Source organism: Myotis myotis, unplaced genomic scaffold (assembly GCF_014108235.1).
Source record: "Myotis myotis isolate mMyoMyo1 unplaced genomic scaffold, mMyoMyo1.p scaffold_m19_p_33, whole genome shotgun sequence".
Classification (NCBI taxonomy): Eukaryota; Metazoa; Chordata; class Mammalia; order Chiroptera; family Vespertilionidae; genus Myotis; species Myotis myotis.
In genome coordinates this window covers 1984158-1996422 of record NW_023416339.1, presented here as the reverse complement: position 1 = coordinate 1996422, position 12265 = coordinate 1984158, and the positions used below count along the sequence as shown (strand labels likewise).

At 58.6% G+C, this 12265-nt stretch overlaps 1 protein-coding gene across 1 annotated transcript; it reads left to right on the top strand.

Annotated features, from left to right (window-relative positions):
- The first annotated feature begins 8076 nt into the window (after positions 1-8076).
- NANOS3 (nanos C2HC-type zinc finger 3) lies at positions 8077-12265 on the top strand. Its single transcript, XM_036302838.1, has 2 exons — positions 8077-8923; positions 11064-12265. Exons 1-2 carry the CDS (start codon positions 8467-8469, stop codon positions 11129-11131), a joined length of 525 nt encoding a protein of 174 aa, XP_036158731.1. The 5' UTR covers positions 8077-8466; the 3' UTR covers positions 11132-12265.

Here is a 12265-nt window from a genome sequence, read left to right as displayed (position 1 = left end):
GGTTTTGTGGGTGTGGGTATTGTTTCTTTGAATTCTAGGTGCTTCTGCCCTTGTACATGCATGAGTGGTTGTGCATATGTTTGTGTGTCTGTGAACTTTGTGGGTCTGCGTGTGCCCCTGAGACTGTGCCTGGCATGTCTCTATGGGTGTGTTCCTGTTCTGTGTACTAGTATACTAGTATATCCATATGTTGTGTCTATGTATGTTGGGGTATGGTATGTCCAAGTGTTCCCACAACTGTGCACCTGGTGGGTGGGGAGGTATGTGGATTCAATGTATATCCCTCTGTGTCTATGTATCTCGTGTGTGCTGTGTGGGCTTCTCCGTGTCTGTGACCATTCCTGAGAGTCTGTGTATGTGTGCATCAGTGTTTTCTGCACATGCCCCTGGATCCCTCTCTGTATATTTCAGTTCTGAGGTCCTTCCTCCTGCCCCTTGGATGTAGTGTCTGTATCTTGCACGTGTATGTTTGCCCTGACGTGTGTGGCTTGGTTTTATGGACATTCCCGTGTAATCAGTGCCTCAGTGCCCCTGCATGTCCCGCCACGCCCTCCCGTGAGTGTGCGTCTCATAGCCCCTTGCACGCCCTTCCGTGTGTTTGAGGTCTGCGTGCCTTTGTGCGCCTGTGCTCCCCATTCGCTTTAGAGGCCCGTGTGCGTCCCGGTCCTTGCCTGTGCCCGTTGCGCCCCCGTGTCCCCTGCGCGGGCCCCAGGAGCTGCGTCCTGGCGCCCCGTGGGCATCCCCGCGTGCGTCCCGGTGCGCCTGGCGGGAAGACTCGGAGCGCACACGGCCGCGGCTGGAGGACCCACCGCCCGACGCGGTGCAGGGAGGAGGGCGGGGGCGGCGGCGGCGGGGAGCGCGGGCACGTCACCGAGACAGACTGGCGGGCGGGCCGGCGGGAGGCGGTGGCCGCGGGTTCGAGCCGGCGCCGGAGCCCCGCGAACGCCTCCTCCTGCCCGCGGCCTGGGAAGCCCCCGCCCAGCCCCGGAGCCGCCGACAGGCAATTTCCCGTGCCGGAGTCTTGGCTGGGGGGGCTTTTCCGGGCGGGTTTTGGAAACAAGAGGGGACACGCGGCGGCGGCCCAAAGCGAGGTGAGCGCGGGCGCCGGGCGGGCCGGGGGCTGCCGGCGGGTTCGGGGCGCGGCGGGGCGGGGAGGAGGTGGGACCGGGTCGCAGCCCCCTCGCGCACCTGCTGCCGGCCCGGGGCGGGGGTCCCGGCCTCTGCGGCCCGGCCCTCCATTGTTGCGGCGGCTGGGGAAGGGGGGCGGGGAGGCCCCAGCGGCATCCCTTCTTGCCTTCCCCTAGCGGGGGCTCGGAGAGGACTGGACCCCCCAGGGGGAGAGGCCCTCAGGTCCCCGCGCCGGGGTCGCCCGCGGTGGGGGGAGGGCCGGCGAGGTGCCCCCGAGGGGCGGGGACGCACGATGAGGGGCGTAGGGACCTCGGGCCGCCTGACACCTGACCGCCCGGAGGCCCGGAGACAGGGCGGGGGCGAGCTTTGTTCTTGGGGCCGCGGAGCGCGTGGGGATCTCGCCAATGCGGGGCTGGTAGAGGCTCCGTCCCAGCGCGCGCGTTGGCTCGGGAGGGCGCCCGGGCCAAGTTCATGGGCGCGCGGGCCTTCGCGGACCCTGCGGAGACCGACCCCCGCGGGGGCCCTGCTCGGGCCTGGCTGCGACCACGGCGGGGCTGCGGCGGCCTCCTGCTCCCCGCCAGTCTGTCAGTACCGGCGGTGGCTGCAGGGTGTTTACTGGGGCCAAGGTTGGCTAACAGGAACACGCCCTCCAAAACTGGCCCTAAAAAGGAAAAATGGCCCCGAATCCCCTGCCGGGGAGTCCTTTTAAAGCGACAGGGACCCTTTCCCAGGGAACGGCCCTAGAAGGCATGCTGGGGGTGGAGGATGGGAAGACCTCTCTCTTATGGGCTGATGGGAGCTGTGAAGTACCCCCACACCCCTGGACAGCCCACAGATGCATTTACAGGGCCACAGTTATAGTCCCACATCACTGATGAAGAATCCCAAATTCACACACTCCACACAGACATACAGCATCCTCATTACTCACATCACCTGCAGGAACGCCGATGTCCACATGCACACACACATCACCCACAGTCACACTGCCACATGGGCGCACACATCACCCAGCGATGGGACATCCTGTGAAAACACTGCCACATAGGAAAATGCAGCCACCCCTGACGGTGGCCGTGGCATAGACACGGCCTTGCATATAACACAATTCTCTACCACACACACAGACACTGGGATGGGCATCCACCGCTGTCACCCAGGATGTGCAGACATACAGCATCCCCATCCTCAGATCAACCGCAGATATGTTAAACACCCTGACAGAAGTACAGACAGACACATAGACAGGGACATGCATGTGCCTGCCCAAGCAAAGACACACCCACAGCCACCCAGTCATCCAGGCAACCTGACACACACACACACACACACACACACACACACACACACACACAGATGATACTAGGCCTGTACAGATGCTGATATCAGGTTATATTAATCTAGACAGACACACATATAACACAGCAACACATGCTGATACATGGTTGCCCATGGTAAAACGATCCTCCTAGACACCCATTATGACACCGTCACCCACAAACAGATATGAACCTTCCAATAATACCTACACCCATAGTCACCTACCCTAACACTTGGTCATACACCTGGACACCTGCAATAATACACACAGAGACAGTAACATATGCACCATGACACACACAGATCTACAGGGAAAATGGCACAGGGACACTCAGAAATCCAGTCACCTGGATGGCCATAATTCCAATGCCTGTTTATTGAGCATCTGTTATGTACCAGGCACCATTCTAGTGCTGGCGTACAAGAGATCAAAATCCCTGCCTCTTAGAGCTGACATTTCAGTAAGAGAGGTAGGGGCCCCAACAGTTGGATGACACACAAACTACAGTCACCCTCAGTGACACTAACATATGCCAGACACCCATGTACACTGGCTCACACATCGACCTGCAATTACCCACAATTAGCCTGACACGCACTCAGTCACACAGACATCCATACACAAATAAGCCCACAGGACACCAGCACAGGCCTGATATACACACAACAGGCACAAGAGACAGCTGCTCATTATCACACACACACACACACACCTGGATTTACCGACACCCATAGACATCCAAAATTGCCCACCTGAATAGCTTGGACCCCAAAACCAGGGCAGCTCCCCAGTAACAGGCCCATAGGCAGCTGCTGCCTGTGTTTTCAGATTGAACCCATCTGCCCTAGACACAGGGTTGCCCCACACCCCGAGTCACAGAAGCGCCTAAATTTCCCATCAACCAGCCCCAGGCCCTAACCCTGGAGAAGAGGCTTCTTGCTTACCCCAGCCCTGGGGGGTTTGGGAAAGAAGTTGGGCTCCTGGCCCTCTGGCCACCCCAGGCCTGGGTGAGACAGACGAGCCCTTTGTCTGAGGACCCCGCATGGAAAGGCCTGAGCAGCCAGAGGAAGCCAGGAGCTAGCCTGGCGATGGCGGAGTGGGAACCTGAGAGACCATGCAGCTACGAGGGAAAAGAGGAGCCCCCTGCCCGCCGTCTAGACAGTCTGGGCCATCAGCCGGACCCCACTTGGGAACCCCCATGTGTGCTGTCACCGTACCCTCATAAGGGGCTCTTTGTCTGTCAGGCCCTGACTACCTCCTCCCCCATGTTCCCCACAGGTCCATGCACACACACAAGGACATACGCACACTGGGACACACACAGGGACACATATGCACGACATACATACAGAGACACTCCCCCTTCTCCAACTTGATGGCAGAGCTGCCTCCATCCATCACCCTCTCACCTCAGACCCTGACCCCCAGACCTGCACCAGCTGCCCTGCCTTCCCAGAGCTCAGAGTGGGGGTGGGGGCAGGCCTTGGGCCAGTGTGGCTTCTGGAAGGCTCCCCTCACCCCACTCATTCCCAGCCCCCCGCCAGGTGTGGCAGGGCTGGGGGTCCCAGCAAGAAGAGGAATGAGGGTCAAAATGGCCCTGAAGGGCACCCCTGCCTTGCACCAGGGCCTATGGTTGGGAGTGGGAGGAGGCAGCTCCACCCACCCTGCTGGGCTTCAAAGTCAGATGGAGGCCCGGTGAGCCCTCCAAAAGGTCTCAGGACACTCGGCAGAGGGACAGTCGGCCCCCACCCCCAAGGTCCAAGTCCAGACAGTGAGACGCAGATGTTGAGGGGGGCAGGCGGACACACAGATCAGGTGTAAAGGGCCAGACAACCACAGGCGGACCCAGGCGGCCAGGAACAGGAGCGCTCGCAGAGCGGGAGACCCGGTCAGATACAGGCCGGCCAGGGGCACAGGCGGACCCAGACGGGCAGACCCAGACGGGCACGGAGGGCGAGGGCGGGAAGCTTCGCAGACCACCGCAGACAAAGGGAGACCGACCGGGGCAGGCCCCAGATAACTCCTCCCCACAGGACGGGGCGCGGCTGAGCTCCTCCCGCCCCGCCCCTCGGCCCGGAGCCACGCCCACCCACCCAGCCCCGCCTTCCTGATGGCCGGGACCAGCCTGTCCCAGCCGATTTGGGGGAAACCCCTTGCAGGGACCTCCCTCTTTGGTAGGTCAAGATCAGTGAGTGCCCCTAAGCGTCCTTCCGATAAGCCAAGGCTGTGGGTCCCATCTCCCATCGGGGCACATACAAGAAGCTACCAGTGAATGCATAAGTGGAGCAATAAATCGATGTTGCTCTTGCTCTCGCTCAAATCAATTTAAAAACCAACAATTTTACTTAAAAAATAAAAGACCAGTGCCTTCAGGGAAGCCAGGGGAGAGAAGGCACAGGGTGTCTCAGGGGGACCCTCAGTGTGGTCAGACCTCTGTGTGTGGTCTTATGACCTCGCATTCTAGCTTTATGGTCACCAAGAACAAAGCTTTTGAGGAACCTCAACAGTTGTTACCAGACTCTCAGAGCATCACCTTCCTCATCGGTAAAATGAGTATCCTAATAATAGGGTGATGTATGTAAACAATTATTATTATTAATACTACCTGCCCTCCCAACCCCCCTCCATTCCCCCTCTCCCCCCAGAGTTCTAGGCATTCCCTCGTTAGGACTACCATCCCCAAGGCAGGAGAAAAGGGGAGGAGCCCGGGCCGCCGCCCACCCACCCCTGAATGGGGCCCTGATGGCTGGGCGGATGGGCCCCTGGGAGGCCCCCCACCTAGCGCTCCCGACAGGGGTGCGAACTTGACTGGACCCCGGCCTGGACGACAGGCCCGGCTTAGGAAAAAGGGCTTCATGCGTTGGGGAAATTTCATGGGCGAGTCTTGCGGGGGGGGGGGGGGGGGGCGGGCTCCGAGGGGCTCCAGTTTGGGGGCAGGTCCTGTTGGGGCGGAACTTAAGGGGGTTGGGCTCCAAGGGGGCGGCCTTGGCGATTCCTAGGGTCACAGTCCATGGGCGTCTAGGCAGGAGGGTTCCAGAGGATGGTCCTAGGGGCGGGCCTCTGTGACCTTGGCCCCCCCCCCCCCCCCCCGCCCTCCCGGGGCCGACAAAATGTGGGGTGCCACAAGGGTTAGGCTCAAAGGGCGGGGCCTGAGAAGAGGCCTTTAGGGGAGCTGGGCTCTTTGAGGACCTGCTTAGGGGGCAGGTTTTATGGGGTTGAGTTTAGGGGGGTCTCCATGGGAATCTATATGGGCGGGCTTTAGAAAGAGGGACCTAGGGACTGGCAATATGTGGGACCTTAAGAGGGCGGGTCTCCTGGGGAAGGATCTGGGTGGGGTCTCGAGGGAGGGGTTTGAGGGGCTGTGCTGGCTCAGGTCAACTACATCAGGGACATTTCAGGGTTTATTCAAATTTGGCATATTCGGGGTCCCTGGACCTGCTTAGGGTATGTCAAGGGGTTCCTTGGGGCGCCACCTTCCCCTGAGTGGAATGGGAGGGGACAGAAAATTTGAAGAAACCTCTCCAGGGCGTCCTCACAGTCTGTGGACCCAGGTGGCGGCCAGCTCCCTAAAGACTACACTTGGGGGCACCCGAGGGGATGGGCACCCAACTGTGCGCAGCCCCTGGAGGGAAGGACTGGAAGCCCTTTCTACCGGGAGGAAATGAGGAGGGGGCAGCATCTTGCTGCAGTTGGAGTCCAAGTAGCTGTTTGCCCGCAGTGTATTTTGAGGTTTGAGGGTGAGCGACCTTGCACGGTTACATCACCAAGGGCCTGAGTTCAGATGCCTTGAGACCTTGCAGAAGGGCACCAGGCGTCCCCTGACATCCTCTGCTTCTCCCCTGTCCAGTGGGCAAGTGGGCCAAAGGGTGGGCCTGGCAGCCACCCCATTGTGGGCCCTGCATTTGCAAAGTGAAGGATGATGACCCCCAGGGGTTGTTGTGATTCATAAACAATTGTGCTCAGGAACACAGTGAGGCTTGTGGAAGGTATACATTGTATTAAAATGACTTGTTTATCTCTCTGTTGAATGATGCTCCTTCCCCCCTTCCCATGCAAGGCAGCCAGACACATCTTGGGGCCACTAGGAGTAGTGCCCCCTGACCTCAGTCTTCCACACTGACAAATGGGCCACATCTGCACCTTCCTAGCGCCCTTTTGAGGATGATGTGAGTACATGCATGGAGCAAGGAGCCCAGCACCTAGTACTGCTACATCCGTGTAGCAAAACTACATAAACATCTACTGTTACAACTAGTTACATTAATGTCATGCTTTTCCAGGTCATGGAACAGACAGTTGGCACCTACTGTTTGCTTACTTAATGAGTCAATAGGTCCCGCCCTCCCTCACCTCTCTGGTTCCTTGCACCCCACCCTCTAACTCTGGGACACCCCACTACCACCACCACCACCAAGAAGTTGCCAAGGGCTTGGGGGAACATTCAACCTGTCGGTGAGTTTGGGCAGCTCAGGCAAACCATCGACCGTTGAGTGGACCCCGAGGCCTGGAAGTGCCATCCAGCCATCGTGACCCCCACCTTCCAGATCTGGGGGGCTGGGTCCTACCTGATCACATCCCCTCCTTTAAGCCACAGAGAAAGTCACAATTAACATTCATTGTTGTCGGTGGGTTGTGAGGAGGAGGCCAGACCCACCGAGGGATGAATGTCACTGTGGCTGGGCCACACACAGCCTGAGGGGAGTGGGCTGGGGGACAAGACCCACCATGGGTTCCCCCCAAATTGCTCAGCCTGTACCTTGCCCTGACCCCAGCCTCTCACCACTTGGGAGGGCTGGGGTCTGGGGTCCTAATGGACACGAGCTGGATTTGGGGAGGAAATCCTGGAGGGTTGGAGGGGCTGGACAGCTAAAAATCCTTCTGGAAGCGGGTGGTGAGCTCTGCTCCCTGAGGCTCCACAAACGCTTCTTGAAAGAATAAGTGAATGGGTCCTCTTCTCTGTGTCCAAATCCTGGGCTCAGCTTTCTCACCCTCCTTGCCCACACCCTCCATCGCCCACCTAGCACCTTGGTGCTGCTGATCACTCCCCCTGCATGTCTGTGCCCCACTCCTGGGCACACTCCATCCTCCTGAGGCTGACTGAGCTCTCACTTGAGGGAGGGAAGATCAAGACTCTGGTGAGTGCCGGGGGTCCTCCCATTAGCCCAGCCTGGCCTCTGCTCTCCCCAGCCTCCCCATTTCACCCCCTCACCACCCCAGGGACAGAACAGGCTGCCTGGCCAGCACCTAGCCTTGGGGGCTCCAATAAGTAGATGGGGGAAGGCAGACTTTTGTGTTAGTCTTTGTGAATAGCCTTAGGGGCAGGTGGCTTCATACCTCAGTTTGTTCATCCATTAAGTGGGGGACAATAGGTGTGAAAACACCTCAAGGCAGACCAGAGCTGGGGGCTGAGGGCCAGATACCATCCTCCTTCCAGGGACATCTGGAGAATCTGCAGGTGTCCCCCATCCAGTCTCCCCCCACCCTCATTCCCCAAAGGCCCAGGGGCACCCGCCCCCCCCCTCCCCCCCCCCCAGGGAAGGAAGAAAGCAATTACTAAGTTACAGGTTAAGTCAATGCTTGTCTTGAGGGCGGGGCTTCCAACACTACCCACCCACCCACCCCAAACCCTGTGGGGCAGGGTGGCAGGCCTCCTCAAAGGAGAGGTTGGGGGTAGCCCTCCAAACACCCTCTGGGTGGGGGATGTGGCTCTAAATTGCAGGTGCCCCTTGCAGACTGTGTCCTGTATCCCCCTTGCCCCACTCAGAGACCAAACATCTCCTTGGCAGGTGCATTTACAGGGAGCAGCAGCTAGCCCCCCTGTGACAATAAGAAGTCTCCCACAGGCTATTCCTCCCCCTTCACAATCCCTTGGAGGTATAAGGAGGGAACTGACAGCCCAGACTCCTAGGCTCCAGAGAGGGGAAGGGAGGGGCAGGGAGGAAGTGGAGAAGGACGAGCTTGGGGCAGGCAGGGTTTCTCCTCTCTCTGCCCCAACGCCTGGCACATATTGCCCAGCCATGGGGACCTTCGACCTGTGGACAGATTACCTGGGTTTGGCACGTCTGGTGGGGGCTCTGCGTGGGGAAGAAGAGCCTGAGACCAGGCTGGACCCCCAGCCAGAACCAGTGCCAGGACCAGGGGATCCGAGGTCCAGCCCGGAACCCTCACCAGCTCCAGAACGCTTGTGCTCTTTCTGCAAACACAACGGCGAGTCCCGGGCCATCTACCAGTCCCACGTGCTCAAGGACGAGGCGGGCCGGGTGCTGTGCCCCATCCTTCGAGACTACGTGTGCCCCCAGTGCGGTGCCACTAGAGATCGAGCCCACACCCGCCGCTTCTGCCCGCTCACCGGCCAAGGCTACACCTCTGTCTACAGCTACACCACCCGCAACTCTGCAGGCAAGAAGTTGGCTCGGTCTGACAAGGCGAGGACACAGGACTCCAGTCACCGTAGAGGAGGAGGAGCCAGTGCAGGTGGCTGGGGGAAGTCCACTGTGAAGGGGGGGATGCCTTTGTTAAGTGGGATTAACCCCAGTACCCACCTCATAGGGTTGGGGTAGAGAATCTGCATAGGAACCTTAGTATTCTAGAAGTGTTGCCCAGGTGGGTCAGCTGGGGCTTGACTTTGCTCTGCAGTCTTGGGAAAGGGACTCTCCCTCTCTGGGCCCTTGGGGAAAATGCCATCCTTTCCCAGGCACAGGCGACCTGCCATGGAAGCCATGGGGATTAGCAAGCAATGGGATCTGGGGATGGGCACAGCAAGGGCTTGACAGTGGGTGGCTCTGAGGAGCTGTGTGCTCTGAGAGAAGTTGCTCAGACTCTCTGAACCCTAGCTTCCTTATTTCTTACTCATTTGCTAATAGTTTGTGTGCCTGTTCTATGCCAAGTGCTGGGCTGGGCTAGTGGTGAACAAGATAGATGGAAGAGCAGCAGTTAAAACACAGGGTGATAGGTGCTGAATGGGGGAGTCTAGAGAAGTACCTGATCCAGATAAGGGGACTCAGGAGGGCTTCCTGGAGGAAGGGACCTCAGGAAGCCTGATTCAGTTTGGGGGAGAGCTGGAAGTGTGGCCAGGCATTGGGGCTTGTTCAGGAACTTAGGGATGGGGAGTGTGTGACTGTGTGTGTGTGGGGGGGGTGTGTGTGTGTCAGAGACTTGGGGACAAGCCGAAGGGCCTGTAGGGCCTTGTGGGTCACATTAAAGAGCTTGGACTTGGGCAGCAGGGACCCACAGAAGTGGCAAGACCAGGTGTGCGTGTTAAGAGCGTGGCTAAGCGGGTGGACCTAGGGGTGGATTTGAGAGTGGTGAAAGCGGCTGGTTCTCCAGGCAGAGGTGTCTGAGGCAGGCCAGAGGGAATAGCCCAGGGCCCAGGGCAAGGTCAGGCTGGAGGGGAGTTTGCTATGTGGGGGGCAGCCCCGTAGAGCACCGGGGACTGTAGCTTAGACGCGAGCTGCCCTGGAGCCCCCCCGAGGTCCAAGCCCAGTCTCCTCACCTGCATGGCCCCCCACTCTGATCTTGCTCATCTAATGTGGGTCTCACTTCACAAGTTTGTTTGGGTGAGGCCTGAGCAGCTGCATTTCTAAGCAGCTCCCCAGGAGGCGGCCATGCTGCCAGGCCACAGACCATGCAGGCTTTGAGTAGCTTGGGCTTCAATGACAGCAGTTATCAGAAGAGATGCAGAGGACCTCAGCTCCAGTGGGGTTTTAAGGACAGATCCATTTCAGCGACTTTTTGGGGGTAGTCAGCCAACACAGGGGTTTCTTTTTTTAAATTATTGATTTTAGAGAGAGGAAGGCAGAGTGAGAGAGACAAAAAGAAACATCAATGTGAGAGAGAAACATCGACTGGTTGCCTCACGCACACACCCCGACTGGGGGGTGAAACCCACAATGTGGCTGGACCCCCAGCCAGGAATGGAACCCACCACCCTTTGGTGTATGTGAGGACCCTCCAACCAACTGAGCCACACTGGCCAGGGCACGGGAAGGGGTTCTGATGGGCAGTGTCGCTATGTGGGGACTGTGGGTGGGGACTGCCTCCCATCAGACTGAGCTCCGTGAGCATGTTGAGCGGGAAGGAGGATCCCAGCCTGTCCCCGCAGCTGCAAAGCGAACATTTTGAAAGAGCACGCTTGCCTCCAGGAGAAGATAGTATCCCTGTGCGGTTCAGTGAGGTCCAACTTGGAGGCGCAGGAAGCTGAGGGGACACATGAGATGATGGTCTCAGAATCTTCCTTTTCCCCCTTAATTCTGAGGAAGCAGGAACACTCACCTCCCAGGGTATGGAGTGAAGGGTGAGGGAGACATCCCTGGCGCAAAAGGGCTGCGGGACGCCGGACTCCCTGGTAACACTCTAGGTATCACAAATACGGGGTCCCCAGGCCCTACGGCCACGAGGGGGCAGCACCACAGGACGGAGCCGGGGGTTTTTGCGCTGTTTCTGGGTCTCATCTGGGCTTGACTTGGTCCAGTAATGTGATTTGGGTGCTGTTCCACAACCAGCCTCTGGGTGGCGCCAGAGCCCTGACAGCCCTGTAGGTTGAACTGGTACTTTGGCCACATGAATCATCGCCTATTATTGTTTTTCTCCTCCCCCTTCCGCTTTTGAAACTCAGGTTCCAAAGGTGCCAGGAAGTCGTCGGGACCTTCGCCCTCTTCCTGCTACCCCTCCAATTCTGCCTAGAGGGCAGGTGCGGGGAGGACGCCCGAGATGCCGTCTTCCCCAAGCCTGGGGACCCCTTGAAGGCTGGATTTCAGGGAAGATGCATCAGGCAAGGACCCTCCCCTGCACCCCTCCCCCAGCCTGGGCCTTGAATGAGGGAGCAGCGCCAGGAAACACGACCCAAAGAGCCCTGTGAGGAAGGAGGTGGCCCCGGGATAACCTGCCCTCCCTCCCCAACCCTGGGCGCCCAGTCAGCTCTCAATAAATGCTATGAATGTATCAGTGGTCAGATGAGGCTGGTCTTGAGACAGGTTAGTGGGAACAGCTTCAGAGGGGCTGGGGCACCTCTTTTCTCTCCTGGCTGTTAGCCTGCACATGTTCCCGTGATTCCCATTTTCCCCGACTGCTATTTGGATTTCAGTTCACCCTGAGGCTCTGGGGGAGCAGAGAAATGGGAGGGGGCACCATAGGGTGGCTGTGGGGCTTTGAGAGGTGGCTCCTTTCCTGGCACTTCTGGGCATGACTTCTGCTGCTGGCATATTTGGGACTTTTTCTGATGTTTTAAAACCCCCTTTCAGCCACTCATAACATATTGACATGCTAATAGGTGGAATCTCACACGCTGGGGGTGAGGGCCTGATATGGGGGGAGAAATGGAGAGACAATTAGACCAAGCCTCCCTCACCCCCATTGTCCTGCCAAGGAGGCCCTCAGGGAATGTTTTCCATCGCACCACAATGCCCCCGTGACTTGGGCCATGGAGTCAATATACCAAGCCCTTCTGGGTGGGGGCAAGAATGGGACTATGCTGACTATGCCCTGGGGGGTCAGCCAGTTGAGGCCTTGCCCAGGGGTACTAGGAGGTCATCTGGATCTGCTTGGGCAAGAGAAGGAGATACAGAGCCCTCCCCACCCAGGGACTGTGATCCAGCTCTCCTGGGAAGGGGCTGTGCTCAGAGGAACACCTACCCCTGACTGTCTCCTCCATCACTGGAGGTTGTTTCCCTGGCAGGTGGCAAGTGTCCATCCACATTCCCCTAAGTCAGGATGCTGGCCCCCACCCCCAACACACACGGTCTTTCTCCCAGGGGTGGGTGGAGGCAGGATTTGGACTTTGCAGGTCCCCTCTGCCCTTGAACTGGGACCTGGGGCCAC